Source organism: Rhamphochromis longiceps, linkage group LG7 (assembly GCF_057381845.1).
Source record: "Rhamphochromis longiceps isolate RC_006_pf linkage group LG7, R_longiceps_female_GT1.1, whole genome shotgun sequence".
Taxonomy (NCBI): Eukaryota; Metazoa; Chordata; class Actinopteri; order Cichliformes; family Cichlidae; genus Rhamphochromis; species Rhamphochromis longiceps.
The window spans coordinates 57,122,143-57,150,128 of record NC_140563.1 but is presented as its reverse complement, the minus strand read 5'-3'; the positions used below and the strand labels follow the sequence as shown (position 1 = coordinate 57,150,128).

General features: G+C 38.8%; 1 protein-coding gene across 2 annotated transcripts; it reads left to right on the top strand.

Moving 5' to 3' along the window:
* The first annotated feature begins 462 nt into the window (after positions 1-462).
* On the top strand, positions 463-26,602 carry mphosph9 (M-phase phosphoprotein 9). Of its 2 annotated transcripts, none has more exons than XM_085414498.1 (24): positions 463-594; positions 1,365-1,636; positions 2,776-2,923; positions 6,805-6,894; positions 7,032-7,534; positions 8,802-8,967; positions 9,167-9,239; positions 10,093-10,196; positions 10,296-10,415; positions 10,624-11,084; positions 12,173-12,322; positions 12,776-12,863; positions 13,245-13,460; positions 14,801-14,848; positions 14,943-15,007; positions 16,182-16,283; positions 17,079-17,294; positions 17,375-17,544; positions 18,086-18,355; positions 19,008-19,128; positions 20,914-21,005; positions 21,497-21,675; positions 23,722-23,790; positions 26,258-26,602. In XM_085414498.1, exons 2-24 carry the CDS (start codon positions 1,401-1,403, stop codon positions 26,357-26,359), a joined length of 3,789 nt encoding a protein of 1,262 aa, XP_085270624.1. In that variant the 5' UTR covers positions 463-594; positions 1,365-1,400; the 3' UTR covers positions 26,360-26,602. The 2 variants fall into 2 exon arrangements, with proteins under 2 accessions (XP_085270624.1, XP_085270623.1); XM_085414497.1 differs by having other exon boundaries at positions 17,375-17,568.
* Positions 26,603-27,986: the final 1,384 nt, after the last annotated feature.

The following is a 27,986-nucleotide window of genomic DNA, read 5'->3' as shown; positions in this document are numbered from 1 at the left end:
CTGAGTAAAATGTGTTTTGTTTGACTACTATATAAGTTGCTAGTATCCTTGAAACAATACTAACAAAACTATATTTAAAAAACGATACAATCAAAGATGCAGTTTAGCAACGATGGAAATCATGCATCGTTGCTAAACTATTTTATTTTACACCACAAATGAGAAATGTCTAATATGAAACCCATCACACACTAGTTCAAGAATCGAGCAAACTGACGTTAAAACACAACAAGGCGTATAAAATCAGAAACTCTTCATGACTTTAGTTATCTGGCTTAAAAGCCACACTTTAAGTCAAATAAACATTTGTCTTTATCCCGTTATTGATAATTTACAATCCTCATGCTTTTGGTTTATCTACGGTCCCAACAGATGCGTACGCCTCTGTCCCCCACATAACCAATAGAAACACTGAGTGAAAGTAACGACCAATCACAGCTCTGTATTTCAGATAATATTTTGACCAATAGCAATGTGGGCTGTGAACGCTACAGCAGCCAACGACCACTGCAGTGCAGTAGCCAACCAGCAACCAGCTAGCCAGCTTGACTACTCACAGAGAAATATGGATGAAATAATGATACAAGTTAACGGGTAGGTTAAATGTTTATTATATGTAGCCAATCAGCGCGACACAGTTTTCTGTTTTATATCATTTATTATATACCCGCGTGCGCTATCGTTTCACCCGCGCTCTCCTGCGTGCCTACGCTGTGCTTACAAACCTGTCATAAACCAACTTAGCCAAACTGAGCTAGCTAGCTAACCATTTTGAACTGCTAGTCAGAGGTAGTTACTGTGCTAGCTTGGTAACTTAGCCTGACTGACCCAGGCTCCCGTGGAGTTTATAGGCAACTTCAACTGTCTGCAGCATCCGTTGCGCTGGCCGACACCATAGAACAGCTAATGTAGCTTCTTACTAAATGAACCAGCCCACCGCTTGTGGAGCTCTATCTCTGTTGATTTTCTTGTTGTTGGCTAAGTTAATTAGGTGTCCAATCAAAGCTGCCCATGTTGGACGAGCTCTCACATACAGCAAACACAGGTCATGACAGACAGACTGACAGAAGAGGCTAAAGCAAGAACAATTACATATTATCTTAAAAATCTGCGTATTGTGCACGGCTTTTGTTTATGTCTTATTTATGTTGCTTATATTTATGTCAGTTACTGAATGTTGATAGTAGATCTAAGATCAAAACTAAGAGTTGATTTGGTGTCTTTTCTTGGCTTTTACATGTATTATACATTAACGTATTAATGCATTGTCGTGTTCACAGTTCAGCAGCACTTCCTGTTGTTGAAGCTGGAAATACAAGAAGTGTGATTAACAGAACTCTGAACTTTTCTCCTTTGGTCCCTAGCTGTCAGAGTGACTTCCTCTGCATGGGCCCATAAAAATGTCCACAGATGACAGTATCTCAGAGGATGTGTCCAGCTCAGGGGCTTTGAGCCATTGCCATGTCAGTGCTGATGGGGATGTGGGCAAGGAGAGCGAAAACTCGCTGGTGTCTTCTGAGGGGACATCAGCCTCAGGACTGGCTGTCTCTGAGGGGAGACGCACAACCTCCCAAACAACAGGAGGCACTGTGGAGTGCAGGCCCATGGACATCACACCAGCATGCAACAAGATCAGGTACCGTAACTCTTAAGTTCCTTACTGTATGAGGAAGTGTCTGCATAAAAAAAAGAAACACTTGCCCCTTTTAAAATATTAAATATTTGAATAGTTTTTTTCCTAATGCAGGTGTGTTGTTGCAGTTTTTTTTAAATTTAAATGCTTAAAAGGAAATTGATTTACATTTACTACCTATTTATGCAGAATAGTTTCTCCATTATTGTGACAGCTCTCTTTAAATGCTTGTGGAAATTTGAACATATGTAGGAGTGTTGAATATGAAGATGCATTGACTGCAATTTTCTGTGTCAATTTTGATTTATGGTCTTTTAAAACTCCTGTTCTTTCTAAGAACTACAATTGACTGCATACATGATTATTTCTCAGATTTCAATGGAATGGAAAATTGAATAGGTGCTGATATTACTCTGTTGTGTTCAGTGGCCTTTTTTGTGTTGTGTTTGGAAAACCTCTGAACAGATTGAGTTTAGACATGTACAGACAAAGCTATCTTTAAGCAGTATTCTATCAAAAGTAGTAGAGCACGTGGATTACTGGATCTTTCAAGTAGATACTATACATACAGTATACATATTGGGTGGTATTTATTTATAGTTACACATATAGAGTGTTAAACTGGAAGAGGAAGTATAGGGCTATTTTGTTAATTTCCACCAAAACATTTCAAAGACTAAAGATAACTTCCAGTGCTTGACACTGCCTGCTGCTCAGCTGTGACGTTACTCTGCTGCATGTACTGCAGACAAATGTGTCAGAGCTATTCTTCAAGATAAACACTGTTTTTAAATATACAGATGGATATTCTTCTGCCTTATGTTGCATAAAAATATTTTTAATATTGGCGCATGTTGAACAAAATATCAGACACTGAAAAGTCTGTGATAGGCCAATATCTGCTGCAGATATTGGCTGAACTAAGAAGTAGAGATCTTTTTTGACTTTTATTTTATTTAGTTGTCTCTAAAATACTGCTCAGCTATAATAATAATAATAATAATAATAATAATAATAATAATAATAATAATAATGCCAGACAGTATAAAATAATACTGCCTGGAGAAACATATCTAATATATTCTAATCTAATATTTTAATATTTGATACAATATTTTAACAATATCCAATTTGTTTTACAGGAGCCTATGTCTGAGCACAGATGAAGCCTTTGAACAAGGGAAGACCCTACCATTCATCAATCCAAGCTCCCTGGAGACCCTTAGGGCCCTGGTCCAGGAGATCCAGAGCAGTGGGGAGACAGACCCTGAGATCTGGAAGGACTGCGAGGTAGGAAAATACCCATTGAGACTGGAAGACAATAGGTCTTGTAGAAAGGCTGATGATGAAGTGTTTGCTGCTGTAGCAGTTTGTTCTTGTGCACTGTATTTGGCTGCTGGTAGCCTCAGTTCAGACTTGTCACATGTATTTTTTGATCAAATCACACCTGACAGTAAGATAGATGCACACATACACATTTACAGACCCCAACACCCACACAGCTGATCTTTTCAGACACAGGATGTGATTTGCAGAGAACAGACAACTGTGATGCTCTACAATGTGAAGGCACTTTATGGCACAGTTCATCAAGCTTGAAGGCTTTCAGTTTGTACACCTGGGTATAACACACTCTGTTCTCAATCTTTAATTACTGTATGGGTAGGTCACAGGAAAATTAAATTCTTCCTATGTCTTCTTTCTCTCTAATGGAAGTTTGTACCATAATTGTTGTACACAGCTGGGTTCTCTGGCACCTTCATAAATACACATAGTATTGCAGTCCTTTAGTGTACATGGAACTATTTTCTTTTGTGTTCTCAACTCTACTCAATTCAGATTTATTTATAAAGAGCATTGTTTGTCTCTGTGTAAGTTAACCCGCCCTCATGTGTTTCATGCTGCTCTGGATTCATTTTGCCTTTGTGGATATTATATTCTTTGGACTGCTTAAACAACCCTATTAAAAATGTATTTTGAGTTTAACCCTTGGCTGTTTTGGTGTTCTGCATTTGGGTCAGTATTCTGCGATTCATGGGAGTGGGACCTGGAAAGGGAGCAGGTTTGTAGGAGGTTGGTGATGTAAGAAGGGGTCAAACCATGAAGGGCTCTATTGACAAAGAGAAGGATCTTGAAATCAATGAAATCAATTCAAAATTTTTCAGGAAATCAAGAAACTAAAACGGGTATAATATGATGTCTTTTTTGAGTCCGTGTGAGGATCCTAGCAACAGCATTTTCGATAAACTGAAGGTGGGACAGAGAGGACTGAGACAATTGTAAAGTGAATTGCAGTAGTTGAGTGGGAAGAAATGAGGGCATGAGTAACAATCTCCAGATCTTTCACATACAGAAAAGGCTTAATTTTTGATATGGAACAGAGATTAAAAAACCAAAACAAAGACGTTTTTAACCACTGAGGTAATTTGCTTGTCAAACTTAATCAGAAAGTGGGCTTCTCATTGGGGTTGAGGCAGAGGTGCAGCTGAATAGTGTCAGTATGAGAATGAATAGAGATTGTGTTTACTCATGATTTGTCCCAGAGTAAGCAAAACTGGGAGACCAGAATAAGCCCTAAAATGGAATCCTGAGATACCCTACAATAAGGTGCAGCTGATGTAGAAGAATTGTTTTCATTTTATACTTTTTAAAGATGTTGTTTTTCTGTATGCAAGGAATAAGTTGCTGAAGAATTTTGGTAGTGGTTGTTTGTAGAGGTTGGTAATTATTAGGTAATTTGGAGTCTAAGTTGTACTTTCTCAGCAAGGGCTAGATTACCTGCTTCAAGAGAGATGGAACGGTACCAGTAGATTTAGAAGTGTTGATAATGGAGAGGGTGCTTGGATCAAATACATCTTTCAGAAGAGTGAAAGGCACAGTAACTAGAGAGCAAGTTGTAGATTTCAATGAGAAATCTCTGTCTTTGTAAGAGCGGGTAGTGTAATCTGTTTAAAACAGTCTATTTGAGAGAGTCAGTTAAAATGTGAAAGGGGTGGGAATGCTATTAGTCTCAACTTTACTAGTAAAGAATTGTCGAAATTATTCACATTTTAAGAGTTGATGGGAGAAAACATACATTGAGCAATCATCAATCATTGAGCCAGGACAACTGTTTAAGTCCAGACTTTCTCAATTTATACAGAGCAGCAGTATCCATAATTGAGGAACAAGTGCTTTTGAATAAGTTAGTAAAATCTTCATGGCTGAGATAGAGCAGGGAAGCTGCTATGGACCAAGCATCTGTTGCAGCTTTGAAGGACTCAACAAAATAGTTAGCAGTGGAAGAATTGATATAATGTGATTGGTGAAAAGGTAGATGCTGTGTGGCAGGGGGAAGAAGGAGCAGCATATCAAAAAGGATAATATAGAATTCTAATGAAAAAGCATCAGTTATATCCAGATTACAAATTGAAATGCCAAAAGACAAATCTAGGTCTAATATATGGTCTGGTCTCGGAGTGGGTGCAGTAGTGAGCCAAGTGAGATTAAAAGAATGAAGGAGGTGTATATTAAAATGTATAGTTTCATGCATCGGTTTAAACACTCGACTCCAGCTACATGACGCGCAGCTGGAAACACTTCCCGCAAGACGAGCTGCCCGAGATTCACAGAATTTACAGAAAATGTTACATTTTTGTGATTTATATCGTTGTCAGGACGATAGAATTCTTATATCAGGATATGACATTTTGGTCATATCGCACAGCCCTACATGGAAGCATCTGTTTGAAAAGACATATTTAAGGAGAGGGAATTTATGTTTCATATGGGTTTTCTTTGTTTTAAATAAAAAATTAAAACTTGAAAAAGTTAACTTATACATTTTCTTTCATGGAGAAATCTAAAATTAATTAATTAATAAAATCTCAGAAATAACTGATGGACTGTGGTTTCAGTGCCCATATCTAATTGTGTACGTTGTATACTAAACAACTGTTGACTCCTAAACTCCTAAATAAAAATTCCACAGTGGTGGGGAGGGAAACAAAGAGAAACCGGCTTCTTTTTTCCACCATAACAAGCCGTGTTTACAGGCCGTTCCAGTGTTTATCTGTCTTACACACGCGACCAAACAACAAATACAAAATTAAACAAAAAGTACGTTAAAAATAAAAATGTCTCTTCCAGCGAGCATTTAAAAAAACAAACAACCAAACTTCGATGTAATGTTAAGTCTTTTGTGCGATTTGGCGCATCTCAAATAAATAAATGAATAATACAAAAAGTAGCTATATTAAAACTGAAACAAACAAGAAAAGAAAGTAAAATATTCCCTCTAAACAAAACTATAAATAATAAAACAGGAAAAAATCAAAGGAGTGAAAGGGTTAGACTCATACGAGCATACAGAGTGGACTAAAGACATTAGCTTGCTGCCCAACTTTCATCACACTCATATTTATAATTATATGGTCCTAAGTGTGAGTCCATACACTCATGAAGTGTTTAGTAACTTCAGGTCCCTTAACAAGCCCAGTTCCAGTTTACTGACGGATGGGTACAGGACCTTGAGATGTTCCGAGTAGCCAGATATGTAGGTGGACACCAGGTTTTATTCTAAGTGAAGGGCAACCCTTCAAAAAACGGACAGAGCAGTGGAGTAGCCAAGGCAATAGAACAATACAAAACTTTGTACTAAAATATAATGTATTTCACAAAAAAGATTTAAAACAGTTAAAAACATCCCTGGCCACGGGGAACACACAGTAAAAACATAAAAACAACACTAAAAGTCCAGTGGCGTCAGCCACAGCATTAAAATCCACTAAAATCGGAGCGGGGCAAAGAAATCCCGACAGCGACCCCAGCCGTCCTGTCTGTCTCTTCGCTCCGGAGTACTGCAACAGTCACTGTTCTTTCCAGTGAAAGGGATTTCTTGTAGCACAGTGTGTCTCGGGACTTACCCTGAAATCCAGGGGATCTGTCGCCTCTTCGTGACTTTGGAAAGATGACTTGAACAATTTTTCTTCCACGAAGGAATCTGATAAAAAATGATCTCTTTACCCGTCGGCTTCCCGTGGCTGTCATGCGACTGGCTATGGCAGTTAGTAATACAACAGCTTCTTGCCATTCTTTGTGTCTCTGTTTATCTCTGTGTGACTGTTGTCTTGTAATAGCCCGCGCTTTTATTCAAAGTAAGACAAGTAACGATGTTTGTTTTTCTGCTACAGGGTCGATGGCTGCATCTGTTTCAGCTGGTTGAGAAGCAATACCAAGAGCAAATACTTGCTCAGCAAGAACAATACCAGTGCCAAATACAGGTAAGCCTGGATTTAACATCATGTCCTGTTTTATGAAATTGGACCACCTCAAAAAAGAGATGGTGGATTACAAGGGGACTATCTTAATGAGTATATTGAAAGCAATTTCTTACAGTAAAATAATTCCTCTTTTTCAGTTGATTCAGGATGAAATTAAGGCCCTTGTTCAGCTCCAAAACCGCCAGGCTAGTGTCCAGCCACATGGGGAGTTCTCCCCAACTCCTGTGAGCAAAAGTACCACAAACATGAAGGACTATATTTTCCCCCCTGTCTCCAGTGAATGTACTGTTCCCAAAACTGTGTCCAGTGACAATGACAGTCTGGCAGCTCCCGTCCATACCCCTTTTAGCTCCCCATCGCCTCCACTCCCTAGGTCTGAGGCCACAAATCAGCGGGATGAGCGTGCAACCACAGTGCTCAGCAGTGGATATGGGACTCTTTCTACTTGGGAGTCGAGTCTGGAACCTGCAGGTTCACCGGGAGAAGATGAGGTTGTTGGTCAAAGAAGCGAGAAGCATCACTGGTCCATTAACTTCCAGAAAGACACAGAGACAAGTATGCTTGGTTGCCAGCAAGATTTCTCCAATGAGAGGATGCTCGGAGTGAATGAATCACTAGTTTATCAGCAGAAAATCTCTGGGTATGTAAGGTCAAACACATCCATGCTAAACTGAGTTTGTAAGGATGTACTGTGGTGTTTTCTCAGCTTTTTCAGACATAAACGTCTATCTGTTAACCCAAGAGCATCTGAAAATGGCTATAGACAAAGTCTGACACTAGTCCATAAACATTACAGACACGGTAAAAGGCACGGTTTACACATGTTCAGCTGGCCAACAGTTTATTTTATATGTTGAGTGTTTAAAATAATGGAAAAGTCTTCAATGTGATAAAGACAGAGTCTGTGACAGGTCAAATTAATGAGATTTAGTCGGGAGCCAAAGTTATTTGTTGCCTGCAGCTGCCTGTAGAAGTCTTGCCTCTGAGTTTCCAACACCTGCAGCATCAATCATTAAGCAAGAGAGCTGAGCAGATTTATGAATGTGACACAACAATAGTAGCTTCATTAATTACTTAAAATAAATGGTGCCCAACATATAGACACCATTGATTAGGATCAAGCAGCTAGTGACTGTGTACTTCACTTCAGATCTGTCACGCAGTCAGTTTATACCCAGTTTATACCCTACAGTGAGGAACATGAATGTAAACATGACCTAAAAGAAATACACTGATGAAGCCATCAATGTTAAGAGTTCTGTGTTTGAAACTGGTTTTATAAATACATTTAATATCAAATTTAATTGCCTGTAGATGTTTTCTAAAACATTTTTTGAAACTAAATGGCCACCCAACATGACATAGTCACATGAGTCTCTGGCTGGCAGATGATAGGAAGCCCAAATTCAAACAAGAAAACAATAAATATTTCTCAAAAATTTAGCATATCCTGCCAAGTATCTAGATCATCATATGTAGATCATCCCCCTATCACACTAGCTACTTTAGTAATACTGTTAGGAATTAGTAACTTAATCTGGAAAGTACTAACACAGTATTACAATATAAATGCACTTGGTAAATGGCTCTAGAATAGTGGTTTTCTTAAGTTTTGATAAATGAAAACAAAATTAAAAATGTAATTAAGGACAAACACATGTGTATGTGTGCTTACCCAATTATTTTGGACATGTTTGCGAGTGCGAGTCTTTATTAAGCTTTATTGGAATATATCATTGTGCTAGTGTTTCCTTTCCCTGTCTCACTTGTGTGGATTGGCAGCAGTATGCTTGTTGTAACAATACTCATTCAACCCTTTAGATACCCTGCAAGAATCCTGTTGAGGTTTAGGCAGCATTTGTCTGAGAAATTATAATTTTACTTACCCTAAGCAATTCTGTTGACAGCACCAGTCAACAGTTGACCTCCTGGGCCCAGAGGCAGAAACTGAGGCCCAAGAAGAGCAAAGCAGGACAAGCGTCATCCCAAATACCAGAGTACCAGGAGCAGCCTCGCAGCCCCAGAGAATCCCACAGTCAAAACACTGTGGAGAGCACAGAGTCCCAGGACCAGGTATAACCCAGGAAGTGGTGACAGCCTCTTCTCCAGGATTATTTGTCCAAGATTTTGCATAGATAAAATAAAATAAAACAAACAAACCCGCAACATTGCATAGTGTTTATTTGTAGTATTTTTTCTTTTTGCTGTATTTTTCTGTTTTGATTACTTTCCTGCTGCTGAATCTAATCCACTCATTTCTATTGGTTTTCAGCATCAACCAGCTGGGCCATCTTCCAGCTCTTTTCCACTGAGGAGGAGTGATAGTTTAGCATCTGAAGCCTCAGGTAAGAATTCAGTGACTTGAATTCAGACACACAGTGACTGGATTTGGCCACTGTAAAGTATATTGAAATAAATCAAGTACAAAACATGAAATAAAAAAAAAAATATACAGGATATTACACTTTTTCTTTTAGAAGATGAAGCCCCTGGTCATATCAGAAATTGAAAACATACATCTCTACACATACCTGGAGAGCTAATTTCTGTGTTTCTTGCAGTTAAACATATAGTAGAGTTACAATAGAGTTGCATTTTTCTCAGCCAGTCAAACATTTTTTAAACAGCTGTTCACTCCAAGGTTTTTTTGTTTTTGTTTTGTTTGTTTGTTTGTTTGTTTGTTTTGGGGGGGGGGGGTGTTACTCCAACACTATGGTGCAATTAAGTGTTTATAATAATATGTAGATTACACTAAGGCTCAGTGGAACAACAATAAGATATTTTATATAGACATACACACATATTTTTCAACTAAATTCTTTCTTTAGGTGTAATTTTGGTACTTTTAATAGCTTTGCTAGTAACAAGGAAGATATAAAATATATGTCAGCTGAATATTGGTATTGGAATTGATCCATGTTGGCTATATCCCATCCATATTGATAATGGGATATTAACAATCTTTGGTACAGAAACAAATAAAAAATGAATAGTATCAGCACTGGCTATCAGCCAAATTGTTATTGTAAACATTGCCAGTGGTGTCAATTAACTAAATATCAGACTCCTTGTTTATATTAAAAACATATATTTTTAGGATGGCCAGCGCTGCCAGAAATATGTGATAAAATTGTAGTTTCAAACAATGTTTCCAAATTATTGCATATAGCAATTAAAGTAAGCCTTTTTTTGTTTTAGGCCTCACGTATTGGCGTCTGAATGAGTGTGATCTCTATCACCCACTACCTGAAAGCTTTGACAGCGGTGCCTATCTACTTCTGCAAGAGGCATCCATGAGTCTGGTGAGTTACGTTATGGTTTACTGTGGCTTCTGAGACTGATATAAAATACATGGTTTGCTTATAATGCTGAGGTTTGATGCCTAATTTGGTCTTCTTTAGACTCCGGGAAGCCAGGAACCTCAGCTGTCTCTCAGAGAGATCTATCAGAACAAGCAAAGAGCAGATTGTAGGCGTTCAGATTGGGAAGGCTCAGCTACTTCTTTTCCGTTGTCACCGCAGGTATGTCACATGACTCAAACTCTGCAATCCCAAGATTGTAGAAGTGATTTACAGAAGATAGATAATGACACGATAAAACATTAATTATTAAAAAATATAATATTTTTAAAAATACAACTGACTGGTGACGTGTTAATCTTGTAATCTTGTAATAAATTTCACATCCACAAGTTCACATTTTCTTACAATTTGTATTTTTGTGCTTCAGATGTTGACACTGGATCCAGCAGCTAACATGCGGCAGTCAGATCGCACCTCTGGCTTCACTTCACCCTCTCATTTCAGCAGCCCATCATTCGCCAATCAGCCCCACCGCTACCCTAGAGTTGGGACCCCCATAACCCCTGACAGCATGGTGGATTGCAGCCCCAACCCTGGAGATACAGACTATATCTCTGATACCTCCAGTGTCTCTGCCCCATCTAAAGTGCAAAGCCCATGGGGAAATACAACCCAATTCCTGTCTACCTCCCAAGATAAGGCTCAGCCCTCCCAAACAGACAGCCATCAGCGCAGAGCCAGTGCTCCCTTAGCCAGCGAAGAGGAGGGTAGTCACACCCACACCAGCACCCTGAAGCCTTGTTCAGCCTCTGGTGCTTCTCTGCGTCATGGAGTCAGTCCACACATGGAAAGAGCATCATCACTAGAGGATCCTGTTGTCCTCTCTCTGTACGTACATATGTTATAATGTATAATGTTCTGCTCAACCATTTGCCTATATCTTTCCAAAAAAATGCACTGATATTAACTTTAACTTGTTTGAGCCTTTTCTATCACTTGGTTTTGATATGTTATTCTCAAACAATCCACTGAGTGTCAATCTGTCTTTGAGTGGTAGATCTTTTCAGTTTCCCTACAGAAAGTTAGCAACGCCACAGGAAAACTAGAAATGCTCTGTATGGTGACATTTTTTTTAAAGTTGGGTGGGGTTTTTTTTTTTTTTTTGGGGGGGGGGGGGGGCATGACATAACGTTAGAGACTTGATTGAACAGAATTAAATAACATGAAAATTTAAAAAAGTTTTACATGTGTCAAATAATTAAAAAAAACAAACAAAATAATTTCTAGGAACATCTACTCTAATGCTTGATTTGGCTTGATGTTGACCTGAAGCTAAAGAACTGAAAATGTCTGTTTATAAAGTATAAACGATTAGTATTTGAACAATATGAATCTCTAAAGACATCAAATAAATCCAAAATACTGCCAAACACTATTAGCACTTTAGCTACACCTAATGTTTTCTGTTAAGAGGACCTGAAATAAGGACATGGAACGTCATGTGTTTCATAGGACCCAGAACCAGTGAACAGAAATCTCATGTTTAATAGCTTCATTTCATAACAAGATTGATTATGTTAGCACATATTTAAAACTTTTTACCCTTGAGGTTGGTTATAGTTCCCCTTTTATTCCTTTATTTACAGGTGAGTATAATCGTTTCTGGCACTGTCCAAGAGGCTTTAGCCAGCCCCAAAAAGAAAGCTGCTCTCATTCCAATTTATTGCTTCTTTTTTCCCCCATTATCTCTTTGTACTTGTAAAAGTGGAGGTATGTATTTGTGATTATCAGAAAGTCAGAAGTAATGGATAAATAAGGTAACAGATGAATTCGCTTCACTTTGCATCGTGATCACATTGCCATGCCCAGTCACCTCCCAGAGAACCAAAAACTACTTCAAGTGCTGTGAATAAAGTAACATTACACATGACCAATCTTCTTTAAAAAAGTTTTGTTTTTCTTCTCCTGTTTTTCAGACTAAGGCAGAACCTGAGAGAGAAGCATTCTCGGCATGTGGCTGACCTGAAAGCATATTATGAGTCTGAGATCCAAATCCTGCGAGACAAACTCAAGCTCAGAGATCTGCCCCAGGATTTAGAGAAGAGCAACCATGCGCTCACAGAAAGGTTTGCATTTATGGACTATAGTTTCAGTTAAAATATTATTGTTCATTATATTGAGTTGGAGTAAAAAATTAGTTTTATATGTACAAGAAAAATAAGCAGGGATGATACAGTTAAATGTAGAACCAAATCACAGTCCCCCTCAGCGGGTTAACAGTCACTTTTGGTTAGAAATAGCCAATAAGTGAACTGTTGTTTTTGATGTCAAGGGGTTCAAAAGTTTAACACATTTCTACATCTGTCAGTGCATTAACAATAGGGGACATTAAAATAGGTACTCCATTTAGGATGATGCAAAGTTGTGGTTAAGATGCTGAAATTAAAGGGGAAAAGGTGTCAAATCAAACTTGAATGATATTGAATTCATATTCTGAATTACCAAGACGCATAAAATCCCGTAGTATTGCTTTTTAGATTATTTTTATGCTTTCATTGTTTATTGCTATTTATTTACAGGTGCAGGCATCTAGAACAGGCTTTGGCTGAGGCCACCACCCGTATTCAAGAACTAGAGGCAACAAACAGCTCACTGGAAAAAAAGCTGGTATGCTTTGCTATTTATTTTATATCATTTTTACCCCTTAGCCGTAAAAAGCTGATGTGGTATTGTCATCACCCAGCAGGGGACATGGACACCCAAGTTGTGAATGCGATAACTCGTTAACCAAGCAACATACAAGTTTCAAATTGATACCATAGGTACACTACTAGAATTCTCAACAAGTTTGGTCATAGGTCAAATTTTTTGAAAATCTTGTGAATGCGAAAATCCATGTTTACGTGTTCATTTATATTTATTGGGTTTTAATTAGAATGTCTTTTTAATTTGTCACTTCATCAAGGATGTTTTCTAAAAATATGTCAATGGCTATGAAAGTAATCTTTATTCCATATCTTCATTTTGATGTCCTTTTTTTGTCATTAGGCAGAATGGCCGGAGCGCTATGCTGTAGCAGGTGCCACTGTGAAATCTTTGCAACAGCGACTGGAAGAAAGCAAACATTCGGCCAAAGAAAAGGACGCCCTGGTGGCGCGTTTGAAGAACCGTGTACGGCAGCTGGAGGAGGCAGCGCAGAAAGCCTGGAGGGAAGCAGATGAGAAGGAGGCCAGGAGGGAGAGAGAGTACAAGATGCTGCAGGATGTAAGTGTGAGAGAACAGAATGACATGAAGACATGATAACGGTCAGAAAACTGTCACATAAACATAAACATCCTCTTATTCACTGGATGCTGGTAGCATCAGTACTGAGGTATTTCCTTTAATCAGGCAAGTGCACTGTTGTTAATGGACTTGATAATTTATGATAGTTTACTTTATCTGCAGTCAGCTAGCTCTAGGTGTTGAGGAATTAGTTTGCAGCTGAGGATGTATGTAAGAGTTTTTTCTATGTTAAGAGTGTTTTTTTTCAAGGATGCACCAGTCAGGTTCATCTGATTACTATCTGCTCCAGTATTGATTCTTTTAACCTCATGTTGGCTACAGCCAGATGTTCTCCAAAGCAGGGGAGTACAAGCAAATGTCTTTCACTTTATAGTCTACATATAATTTTTGTGTAATACAGTTTCTGCCACTTTCATGTCTGGTCTTTTGAAACACTGGACAGTGTAGTATCGGTGGATTTTAAAAAAACAAACATAATTCTGAAAGTACTATTAAAAAATATTAAGTCTGTCACACAACACAGTTAGAGAACTATTTACACTCACATTCACACAATTTAGAATCACCAATGAACCTAACCCCACTAGGTGCATGCCTCTGGGCTGTGGGAGGAAACCAGAGTACCCAAGTGTAGAACATGCAAACTCCACACAGAAAAGCCCTGGCTAGATGGTGGATTCGAACCCTCATATTTCTGCTGTGAAGCAACAGTACTAAAAACCATGTCACCATGCTGATCTAAAACAAAAAGCAATTGTATTTTTTGCATTCATTATCAAATTATAACATGTTATAAATCAAGCTCATTATTTTTTACAGAGGTGCACTTTTTGCACTAAAAACTAAACTCCCGATAAACCAACAGACTATGTGGCTAGATAACTTATGCGTAATCTATCTAACGGAACAAATTACATACTCCTTTAGATTTCAGAAAGATGTATAAATTTAGTATTTAAACAATGAAGAGGCAGTGTTATACATTGGTGGGGTTTTTTTGTTTTGTTTGTTTGATTTTTTTTTTTATATTATTTTAAAAAAGGACATTTGCCAGTGCTATAGTATGCTATAGTATGTATAGAGTGTTTAAAAATTCAGTTTAAAAAAACCAAACTATTAAATGACCCCATGTTAGCCACCACATCCACCTCATTTTTCATTGATTTTAATATTGATTTTTCTTTCGTCTGAAGTATTGTCAGTACTACTGTCACATTTTCAGAATTTTGTATTAAGAGCAAAAAAGTAAATCACTCTTTGTCAGCACTGCAGTAATGCTGGCGTCCAAGGTTAAGATGTCTGTGGTTTTGTTTCCTCAGCTGCTTGGAGAATATGATTCTCTGATAAAAGACCATGAAGGATTGAAGGTAATGATTCTCTCACTGAAATTTACATTAAAACCTTACTGTGATTATTTGATTTGTTTGGCTTCATGGAGTTTCCCCATTTATTTATCTACAGAACAACCTGGTGTCAGCAGAGAATAAGCTTGTTGATTCCAATGATCAGATATCTGAATTAAAGAGGTGAGTGAAGAGAGTGACGGTAGGTGAGCTGGATCTAAAGGTTAAAAAGTCAAGACTACCAGCTTGTTTAAAGGTCACTTTAGGTCAAGGTCAAAATGTTACAGTGTTATTGGTCTCCGGCCTGTCAGTGTTTCATTGTCACTTGCTGGTTTGAGCATTTTTGTGAAAGGGCTGCAGTGGTGGGTGGTATTCAGCAGGGAGACGGAGAAAAGAATATTAATCGATAAAGCCTAATGATGATCCTGTTAAAAATAGATAATAGTGCTGGCCTCTGATGCTAGGCAGCATTGTCTCCTTGCAGTTTCCCCTTTGCCTGCTAATTGATGCCTATAGAGGGAGCACATTGATAAAGTGTGCCAAGTCAACAATAAGAACAGATGGTAGTTATAAATTGGAGTACTTTAGCTTATCTGTTTTTGAGTTAATAACCTAAAGGGTAAGGCCTACATCAGCATCCACTGAAATAACATATGACCTTGTGTGTAAAGAGACTTTGGGGAACCTAAGAAATGTTTTATTTTTTGAATACACAGAAGACTTTAAAAATAGAAAATGTGTAAGCTGCTCTAAGCGTCAAGGACTAATGGAGTCACAGTGCAAATGTTAATTACTATGATCTGTAAAACAGAGGAGCAAATTACAGCCAGGCCTTGATGGTTGAGAGAATTTTTCTTGCAAAATGTTGACATTAAAGAGGACCTAATATGCTCATTTCCATTTTCATATTTTTATTCTTGCACTGGACTAGAGTAGCGTTGTATGACTCACAGTTCAAAATAATCCTACTTGAGCTTACAGAGATGTTGTACAGCCCCTCTGTCCATCCATTGTCTGAAGTAGCTGTCTGTTCATGTGATTGGTGGACCCTTAATTTCAAATTTAAAAAGCAGATGGGTGAAGCTGCTGTGTGTTTTATAGCCTCACAATAATTAACATTTTATTTGGAATTTATTTACAATCATATATTATCGTTTGCACTTATTAACATTGTTTGCTGTTTTCAATCAATCCATCAGTCATTAAAGTAAACAGCCTTGTGCTGTGTAGTGAAAAAAGAAATAAATGAGCCAGCATAGCTTGTTGTACCTGCCTTTGAAATACTTCTATGACTCTTTGAATCTAAACAGTGTTGGTTTAGTTATTTCATGTGTATGTTTGTGATTAAACCCCTCAGAGTGATCTCTAAGCTGGAGTCTCAGGTGAAGCAGTTGGAGCATGAGAACCAGGCCAGGGCCCGTTATGTTTCCCACAGTAACATACAACCTTCTGGAGCTGGGTAAGCACAAAAAGTACTGAAATCCTTCACAAGGTGTAATCATTAATGTCAGGGACTCCACCTATTAAATAAAATCAGAATCTTTACCTGGTTTAAATTTGTTTGATTTCCTATCAAGGCCATCTTCTCTGATACCTTTGACGAACAGAGGTGGTATTTTTAAAGCATTCCATGGACGTCCTGTTGAATGTGCCACTGTGATACCTTCTGGTCTCTGGACAACTATTTTTAGTGCTGTTATTTTTAGTCCCCTCTACATATGCCCTACTTATGTCCTGTTGCCACCTGGTTTGGCCACTTTCATTGATTATAATGTTGCAGGATGTGCTCTGCAAACATTTAGATGCTTCAGGACTGTACAGTAGAACTCCAATGTGATATGGAACAGATTTGATATGGGACTCTGTAACTGTTAATAAAACAGCGAGCATTCTCCTTTGTATTGATCACCATCTTGGGTCTTTGACAATGTGAACTCTTCTACTAAAAATTCTTGTTTCACATGTGGTTTTTGCTTTAAATTGCCAGGGTCACAAAACTTGATGATTTGAGTTTTGAAAATCACAACCAGGAACATAGATTACGTGAATCTTTACTTTTTTTTATAATAAACAAAAGTATGCCATCAGAATAAGAATGATGAACTAATAACTAAAGATTTTCTTTAATGTTTTTAATCATGTCTCTCTTATTATATCTTTCCAATTTAAGTTCAAATATTTTGTAAGTGCAGTGCTTACAAGGGGTGTATAAACTGATGCGTGCCAAATTCTTAACCTTTTAACGTGTCCACAGCCTTTTCCACCATCCGGACCTCCTGCTGTCACCCAGTAAAGGCAAAGCAGAGCCAGATGTCACCCACAGAACGTCTCCTCTTCTATCAGACCAGCTAAAAAGTGTCAGAAGACCTAATCAATCAACAGTCCACAAAAGGGCATCGTATCCATTAAATGATCATTCATCGGGAACAGGAAGCTCCGTGGACACCCCTTCAGCTGCTGGGAGCTGGAGGTGTGTTTCTGATTGTTGAGGATGTTTTTTTGTTTTGTTTAGTACAACTGTAAGTGATTTACAGAGATCTTCTCCAACAGGTGTGCATCTCCTCCAGAGTGTGAACAGTCTGTTCTTCAGATCAGACACCAGGAGCAGAGTGCTGGCCACCAGGAAGCTAGTCACAGAGAAGGATCCTGTGCCCTGACACCCATGATGAGGGCCCTGATAGAGCTGGAGGAGACTAAAGCCACAGATACCCGGGCCCCCTGTAAGAACAGCTCCACCAACCATAGTATGACTCTCACACACACATTTACAAAGGCCACTTTATACTGAGGGACTGTCTGAAATTCTAAGCAGCTAACCATGAAAAAAAATGTTCCTCAGTCCTGTAGCTCAAATCAGAAAGAGTGACTCCTGGAAAACAAGCTAATTGAGAAAAAATGAGAAATTATACAGCTGCTATATAGCCCAACATGTCAAACGAAGATTTGTGGCCAAACAGTTAGGTCAGACCTCAGTGTTGGTTTTACAAAAGCAGCTACAATTAAAAGTGGGTTTCTTACTGTAATCATTCCTCGATTTAGTACACTTTCAGTACATGTGACATTATTTAATTTGTGGTGATTCACATTAAGTTCCAGGATTTTATTCTTTACTTTCAGGTCTTCTGTAGTCACTTGTCATTTCTTGCTTTTCTGTCTGGAGATGGCTCAGCTTATACCTTATTGCACATCCTGTTGTTAAATCTTATACTGGATGCACTTTTTAAGCTGCTCTTGGATTATATTATGTTTTTGTCTCTGTAGGGGTCAGTAGCCAGAGAACCACTGTTGGGTTTGTGGAGAGAAGATACAAAGAGCCAATTCAGGAGCGCGCTGGACTTCTTCACAGAGAGAAGGAGTTGGTTAAACCTCGAGGAGTTGTGGCTGGAGCTGAACATGGAGGATCGAAAAGTCGCAGTGGAGCAGAAAGAGCTGCTGCTCTGCTAAGAGCTCAGAGGAGTCTGTCTCCAGAGGGCCACAGATCCTCCTCACTGCCTCCTCCAGCACACCGAAGCATACCCACAGCTACACCCAGTAAGAGCTTCCAGTCATTCTACCTCCATTTAGGGGTGATGGTGGCTCAGGTTGTAGAGCAGGTCACCTACTAAATGGAAGGTTCAACCCCCGACTACTCCAGTCTGCATGCCAAATAGCCTTGGGCAAGATAAGAACCCCAAGTTGCTCTCCAATTCATCCATTGGAGTATAATTCTGTGTGAATGTTAGATAGAAAGCACTTACATAGAAAAACATATATGAATCAAGCAAGTTGTATTTAACGAGTGCTCAGAGTAGAAAACAGCAAATATAAGAACAGTTACCATTTAAAGAGGAATCAAAAAATGAGTAAAATCAAGTGTCTTGTTTAATTTTTTTTGGTATGACTTAAGATGTATATACTGTGTCTGAAATTTATGGTAGCAATCAGATGGCTTAGTTGCCTTTGTTTTCTGTATTGGCTTCACTACTTGCTGCTATAATTGGTTGACTGGTATTGTGATTACTGTAATAAGTTGTACACTGCTGGAGTCCACTGTTTGTCTGTAATTTGAATTACTTTCATTAATTGGAAACACAAAACACAAAGACATTGTTTTTGGCTCTGTCTCCTGTGACACACTCAGTGTGATAGTGTTAATAGGGCTGTGTGAGCTTTACTTAGTGGTACGCTCTTTTCTTCCATTCAGCAAAGAGGGAAATGTTACTCATGCCTCTGTCTGCGAAGTCCAGCCCTAAACGCAGCCCGACTGAAAATTACTCCACTGCTTTTGGTCACCCAATGCCAAGAGAGGAATACCTTCTCCACAGGTAAGAAACATACATCACATTACCTTGTATTGTTGCGCAAGTTCTCCGTAAGCCGTGTTTGAACAGCATTAACATTACAGGGAGAGGGGGAATTAAGTATTCACTGTGCTTCACAATATTTTAACTTGTGATTCTTTATTTTAAACCATCTAGAAATAACATAATATGAGCTCTCCCATATGGGCACGTTTTTACATGACCTGAACTTTCTTTATGTGCCAAAATTGATGCCACAAAAAGAGCACAACAAAATAATTCAAAAAAGATCTCAATAAATCAAAACCTAAATAAAAACAATAAAATAAGTTATTCTGCATCTGTCCTCATGTCAGTGGAGTTGAAACAGATATTAGGGAAAGTGTTCTGCTGCCTGTGCAGTAAGCTGTACTGAGGGTACACAGTTTATTTTCTATATCCATTCATTATACATTCACTACCCGCCTTTTAAGTCTGATGTCATTAGCTGTTTCTGGGTCCAAACTCCTCTTCAGCTCCCAAACTCAAACAAATACTGTGGTATCACCGAGTTAAAAACTGTCGAAATTCTTTCATCTTTAATAAAATGATCAGTGTGGCAGCTCTACTAGGTGTAACAATCAAGTGTAACATCCAGGCGTCCATGAAAACAGGATTTCTAAAGTTTAAAAGAGTTAGAAGTTAGCAGGGAGTTACCTTGCTAGTTTCTATTTAAAGATGATATACCATATTCTGACTGAAGGATTTCTGTGAGGGTGAGGGTCCCCGATGGTTAGAGACAAATGCAATCACATGGCAGATAAAAGACGCTGAAAATGGGCCAAACTGAGATAATCCATTCACAATATGAAGTTAGTCATGTGAGGCCGACAGTGATCGCTGACTGTTCAGATCAAGCAGAACAAGATACAAAGCATTAAAGCGTTAAAAAGACAACAGCCTTTATAATCCAAATGTAGTTTGGACCCCGAAGGAGGGTTCATATGTCATCACTTAACAACCGGATAGCCACAGTGATTCTCTGACACTTTCCTCTGGGAAGTAATATGGATGTATTTTACAGCCTGTAGGTCAATATTCAGGCCACAGAAAAGTCCCATTGCAGTAACCTGTCTGGTGTTGCACCATTTTTCTCAAGTAGTGCAGTCCCTGTACATTTCTTTGTGCTACTCGGATTAATATGACTATCATTCAAAATGTTCTGAAGCCAGGTACAGTCATAATGTGGTCTGGGAAGCAAGTGTAAGATCTGTATGAAACACATCAAACTACACTCAATATGTTCCCTTTGAGTCCTAAATTGAGCTCACCAAACCAAATGATAGTTGGAATATTGGAAAGAAATTTTCACTGCTACTACACAGTGGCAGGCTAAAAAAAAAGAAAACAAAAACCCCCCCAAAGCCTAATGCTCGGGTACCTCAGCTCAGATCTTAGTCAGCTTGGAGAGAGATGTGTCAAAGATTTTAGTGTGGGTGAGCTACTGTCGAGAAATATTAGCAGTGGAGCTCTGGCATCTATTAGTGAACATTATTAGTTGCACCATGTCACAGAGGACAGAGTAACCCTTGCGTCATATATTTGTCGTAAACACTGCCTGCTGAGATTTACCACCAGGTGTCATCCCACTGCTCCCTACACACATTAAAACCTTGTAAAGAGTGTCACACAGAACACAGGTTTGTTCAAAGTCAGTTAGAGCATGAAATGAAATATAAACACCTTACTGCTTCATCACATAAGCCCCTGAACAGCAGCTGTCACACTTGTTTTTTGTTGAATTAAAACCTCATTGTGTGCTGTCTACAGGCCTGACGGACAAGTTGACAAGAGACGTCACTCATTCCACAGCAGCAGTCCCAAGAAAAGACTCCAGTTTACGTCAACAGGCAGAGAAGATGGTAACATATTTATACGCACAGATACAGTTTTTTTTAGAAAATTCAGTTAAGTACTGCTTTTTTGTTGTTTGACCAGATTTATTGCATTGTTTTGGTGCTGTACTCCTACCATAAACCAGTTTAAATGATACTGAATAACAGGGTGATTATTTATACTTATCTTTTAATGTAAGAATGGATGGATGATGACTCTTTTAATATGCGATGTAACAATAAAACCTGATACTTGATTGATTTGAATTGATTTTCCGTTGGGCATTATTTATTTTAAGGTTTTGCTTTAGAGTGCGAGAAGGTACATTATAATTAATTTGTTATATTAATTACACTAATCTTCACTACTTCTGTTATTGCTGTAGTAACACTTCAGTAACTTTATTTTTTTCTTTTCTTTTTTTGCACACATAGCAGACAGTAGATCTAAAACAGTGACCAGTGAGTGTATTTACTGGGAGCATATTAATAATGTTTTTTTTTCCTTTCTCTGCCAGAGTCCTCTGGTGGTGAAACCCCACAGGATGAAAACTCCCAGCTGGGTTGGGAGGAGCAGGGAGGCTTTAGTGGACCTGACCCGCAGGACCCCTGTGAAGACTCAGCCTCACTTCACAGAATCCAGTCACTGGCGGAGGCTGAGAAACTGTTTGACGAGTTGACGCAGGAGAAACAGCAGGTGAGAGTTCAAAGGCATGTCACAATATGCTTTTTTATCAAATCAGTGTATGTATGTAAGTGGAACACTGGTGTCTTTTTAAAAATGGTGTAAAACGGTAAACATGCACGTGAAGTTTTCTGATGAGTCTGTAGGTGTGGGGGGGCTAGTGAATGGTATTTCTCAGTGTTAGCCCATTAATGAACTGGTAACAAGTTAAGGGTGTACTTGGTTTTACCCTAAGATAATTTAGTCTCCCTGCCTCTAGATAGATGGTTATTAACAAAAAACAAACAAACACATGAGCGTAGTAACATTCCAAAATTTAGCTTCCCTTATAAGCTGTTGGGACATGGCAAACATTGATATTAACAGCCTTTATCTCGCCACTCTACAACAAAGAGTACATGGGGGAACCCACCCAGCACTGGGAGAACACGAAAACTCCACATAGAAAGTTCCCAGCAAGCCAGTGGATTCAAATCAGGACTTTCTTGCTGTCAAGCAACAGTGCTAACCACTGTGCCACCCTGTTTGCTGTCCAATTAACTAGAATACCTGTCCTTCTGCTTTGGTATTAGGATTTCCTCTTCCTCTCATTTTGGGCAGACTTTGTACTTTATTGATTTGTTATAACAGCTTGTGATACAAGTGCCCTGTTTTTAACCTTTTCTTAATATCTCTTTGATACACTTCCAAGTCATAGTGATTGTTTCATCACATTCTGCTTGTAATTGTGAAAGGAAATTTGCAATTATTTTAAACACCAGAATGTCCAGTGTTTGCAAGGGTGTCAAGAGACCCTTGCATCTCTTGACACATAGGCCAGGATTCATTGTTTTTACAGAGCTGCTAAATGACTTGTATTTTTAGGAGGTTTATACCCCCCCCCCCCCCCCCCCCCCTCCTGTCTCTACCTTGCTGACATGGGAATATTACTCTGCGTTACACATGAGTCTAGGGCTGCCACGAATTGTCGACTAGTCACGATTACGTCGACTATCAAAATCGTCGACGACTGATTTAATAGTCGACGCGTCGTTTGAAGCTTTGTAAGATCGCAAAAGACGCAGGAATAATAGCAGGATTTAAGAGTGTAATAACGGACTGAAACAGAAGATGGCAGCACAGCATGTACAAGGATGCCAGCTGCCGTTAAACCCCGAAGAAGAAGAAGCAGCTGTGTCCCAAAATTCATAGCGCGGCCCAGCTTAGTTTCCAACAATGGCGGTAGCTAGTTAGTTTTAATATTACTCTTATTATTCTTTCTGGGTCACAAAATAAACGTTTAACATATTTTCAGGCGAGAATGTAGCTGTGTAAACCTCAAATATCGGCTCAGTTTATCAGGACACCACATATTTTCAAAAGCGCTCCGACGTTTTCGGAGACGTCCGTTACCCACTAGCTCGATAGCTAGCCGGGGGCTAGGTCACTAGCGCCGTGAGAACACCGGACTCCCGGCAAATTGTTTTCAAACTCACCGCCGTCTTTCGCGACTCAGGTTAAATATATATGAGTCACTTAGATAAATTAAAAATGTTGTTGTTTGGCTTTTTTTTTTTTTTGTATTTTATTTGTTCCTGAGTAAATCGGTTTGGCTGAGATTAAAGTTATAGTTTTTACACAGCTGAATAAACGTCAAGCAGACAGCTGATTATCAGAAGTGTGAGATGCTGGAGAATATACTCCGGTGTCCTGTTATATTTTAGATAGCAAGGAGTTTATTAAACTTTACCGAAACAATCTGCAAATTTCATTAAAATTGAATAAACTATCATCTTGTCTTTATTTTTAGTTAGCACCTTAAAAGCTTAAAGCTGTAAGCTAATGATAGTTATAGAAGAGCAGATGCTGCTGGTGCAATAAGCTGTAGTTTTACGTCCAGTGGATGATGATCTGATTAGTCGACTAATCGCATAAATAATCGGTGACTAGTCGACTATCAAAATAATCGTTTGTGGCAGCCCTACATGAGTCCATTGAATGTGTTTCATGTGAGAGGTATTTAATTAATATCATTATTTTGGGTCATACATGATTAACCTCTGAATGTGTGATGTACAGATTGAGGCAGCTTTGAGCCGGATGCCTGGTGCAGGCGGCAGAGTGAGCCTACAGACCAGGTTAGATGAGGTAAGGCTCCACGGAAACCATCCAAATATTTATTATTATGTTTCTAGGATTTATTTATGGTGGTTGTTGATATTATTGATACATTTTAGATTTAGCCACCAACTGCTAAATGTTGTTCAATACTTTGTTTTTTTATTTAAAAAAATAAAGACCCCGAAAACATTGCCATCAGTCTGAACTGTGTCGTATGCAGGGCTTTTTAACAAACGTTAACATACTGACACTTTAAATAAAACTGCTAAACCTCAACATGTTAGTATGGTAGTATGCTTTGTTAGCATTTCGCTCAAAGCTTACCACTGTGATTAGGTAGAGACTCTGAGCTGCTGTCAACCTTGTATAGTAGATTCTGCTTTGTGGACCAAACTAAATGCATTAGCTAATTAGAATCATTGATTCTACTGTAGGGCTGTTCGATATAATGATATGTTTCGGATGACAATATGAAAATGTCTATCATTTCATATTACACGATCGTTTGTTTTGTGGTGTCACAAACTGTTTATGGCAATATCTTTTCATTGTTTTGATGGTCACTGTAGTGGCTATATTATTTTTTTAAAGTTCTATCTTTCTCTTATATTTAAAATAACCACACTACAGATGGAAAAGCGACGGTTTTTATGCTTTGTTGTTAGCAACCACAATGGTAAAACATTGTGTGGCTCTGCCGTCTGCTTGTTTATTTTCCACATAAACCTTTCACAATAAAGTTGAAGCTCCTGTTGAGGTTTTTTGAAATAAACTGAACATGACCTGACAAAATACATTTATTCTCAAACATCAAATTTTATAAAATGCATCAAACAAATTACCTCAAATAAAAACATGAAGTAACTCTAAATGGCACTTACAGTCACCACATGGATGCAGGCACAGAGAACACCAGCATGGCCAGTCAAGATGAGGCAGAACCAGGTAGCTCCAAACAGAAGGATCAGTCAAAACAAATCGAGGAGCTTAGGTAGCTTCTAAATGAGGGGCTACCTTTGTAGCATGGACATGGTTTGGTTATGAAAAGTCTGACACGGACCAGAAAACTGTACTATGCAAATTATGCAACCAGTCCCCACCTCAGAATCAAACATGGCAACCCTCTTCTATCACCTACGCAAGAAATACGTGAAAGCGTATGGAGAGAGTTTACGGATGAGAAGCAAAATAAAGCCGTCAGGTGCTCAAAATAAACCTTAGAACTTAGAAGAACTTTTACTGTAAGAACGTTTATTGTCAATGTTCAGTTGCTTGCACAATGAAATTAGGAAACAAGACCACAAAGGTGTGAAAGAAAAGAAAACAATATACAAGAAAGAAGAAGAAAAACAATATAAGAACACTATATACACGATGTTTGTGTTACAGGGAGCATTGTGGGGGTGTGCACAAGGCGTTGTAATAAAATATAATAAATAAGGGTGGAAGGGCTATGGTTGTTAAGGGATGGAAATTGCACATCTGCTGAAATATTGCGGAGGAAGAACAGAATATTGCATGGAAACAAAAAGACACACACACACAGCAACACACAGCAACATAATAAATAGCAAGTAGCAGCAACAGAGTGATTGTAAAAAAACTCTTAATTTGCATTTATTTTTCTGACTGCCCACGGGTAGAAGCTGTCCTTTAGTCTGTTGGTTTTGTACCTGATGGATCTGAACCTTATTCCAATTCAATTCAATTTTATTTATATAGCGCCAAATCACAACAAAAGTCGCCTCAAGGCGCTTCATAGATACAGAGAAAAACCCAACAATCATATGACCCCCTATGAGCAAGCACTTTGGCGACAGTGGGAAGGAAAAACTCCCTTTTAACAGGAAGAAACCTCCAGCAGAACCAGGCTCAGGGAGGGGCGGCCATCTGCTGCGACCGTTTTCCAGAGGGCAGGATGTTGAATAGATGGTGGTTAGGATGGAGGTGGTCTTTTATAATTGCCCTGGCTCAGGAGAGACATCTAGAGCTGGCAATGAAGACCAGGGTGAAGAGTGGACAGCCGATCACCTTCTTTGCAGTTCTGATGACCCTCTGGAGTCTATTCTTATCGGCTGTTGTGCAGCCAGCGTACCACACAGGGATGGCGTGCACCAGCACACTCTCGATTGTGGCACGGTAGAAGGACACTAGTAGGTCAGTCTGCAGCCTGTTCCATCTCAGAACTCTCGGGAAATGAAGGCGCTGCTGGGCTTTCTTCACCAGGGCTGATGTGGTAGTTGTCCAGGATAGGTCCTCGGAAATGTGGGTACTGAGGAACTTAAAGGAGGACACCCTCTCCACATAGTCACCTGTTATGGAGAGGGGAGGGGGATCAGTTAAAATAGTTTAAAAATTTCTGCTGGGACCTCCCAGACAAGTCAACATCCCTAGAGTTAATACAATTGCTTAAATCAGATACTAATGTATTGAACCTGCTAACTTACTTTTGAAATGGCTGCCACTGAACTTTCTGCTCCACTTCCACCCTCAGGTGGCTTTAGAGAATCGTCTGGAGAGGCTGAACCGTGAGCTGGGATCCATCCGAATGACCCTGAAGAGATTCCACGTCCTCCGTTCCTCGACCAACATATAGCAATGTCTGTCTTCTTACTTTAGTATTGATTCTACAACTTAGTGTCTTGGTTTTATACACAGCACTGATTGTCCTCCCATCTTTTTCTGTGCCATAAGCCCATCTGTACAGTGACTCCACAGCATCTTTTTATACCTCTTACTTATTACTCGGGGATATTTTGTATATGTATGAAAGATATAGCAATTTTTTGGAGTATATTTTTTAGAAAAGCACAGATTTGTACAGTCGTTTACTTTTTTAGCCACAGAAATATCAATATTAATATTCTTTACTTGCCATATTCAGGAGTAGATTTTTAAATCGGCTCATGTTTCAGAGTAAATGTGAACAATCAAAACAAATGTTTCCAGCAAAGTCATTTATCCACTTTGGAACTATCACTGCCTTTTTTTCTTTTTATTTTGTTGTGGCTCTTTTGTTTTTTAAGTTTTGAATGTTTTTCCATTTGACATGTGTTAAGGTAATTTTCTTCAATTTGTTGCTTATTTATCTTTTGCTTTGGGCCAAACGTATTGATCTTGAAGGAAATATTTAATTGAGCCAAATCAGGTTTTTTTGTGTGGCTTTTTTGCTTTATGTCTGTAAATTATTTTACAGTAATGGTCCATTCCGAAATCGAGTGAAACCAGCACACACACATTTCCACAGAGTCAAAACTCGAGTCAGCTGTTTTTCAATGATGCTTGTGCATGGAGGTTCTTGCACTGCTTCCTTGTTGTCCTGGTTTTCCTACAATGATATGAATTCACTGGAAATGTAATATTGTTGCACAATAAATGATGCTTTTTGTTAAAAATAAACCAGTATTTCTCTTTGTTTATGCCTCATCATGTGCATTGCCTAGTGGCTGTTATTCAGTATTATTTACATAGAGCCCGTTTACAAAATTTATCTCAAGGCACTTTACAGTATATTCTCAGGTAAAGAACTTACAATATTAGAGAAAGACTCCCTGTTGATCTCCATTGAGCATGCATTTGTTAATGGTGGGGAAAAAGAACTCACTATGAGGAAGTACTCAGTGTACTGTGGAAAGGCCCCTGGCAACCTAAACCTATAGCAGCATTATACAGCATGACATCATGTGATGCTCAACTGAACTGTAGAACTGTTGGTTCCAATGATTTGTGCCGCTTGTACTGAAAAGTTACATTTTTCAGAGGCAGGAATCAGCCAATCAAATCAGATTTATTTACTCTAGTCAATTGAGGTAAGTGAGGTAATTGCTCTAGAAGTTTAGTGTCAAAGAGGAGATCCTGGCATTGAGGATTCACTCTGTTTTGTATACAATGAATAACAGGCAGTAATTTAAGACTAATGAAAGATCGGTTAGCTTGCCTGATTAGATTGTTGTTGCTACGATTACTGTATCTACAAAGCACCACCATCCCACAATTAAGCACTGAGGAAATGCCTATATGCCTCCCGAGTTTAACTAGGAGCTTGGTCCACGCCATGGGGGCCTGACAGTCGTATACTCTGTGTGCCATTCATTCTCACATTTGCAGGGTTCCTATGTCCTTTATTTCTGTCCTCCTTTTAATTTTCATCTATTTGCAGCATACTCACAGTGTCTAAACCCTATTCTTACACATCAGCTAAAATTTCATACTGTTAGTGATAA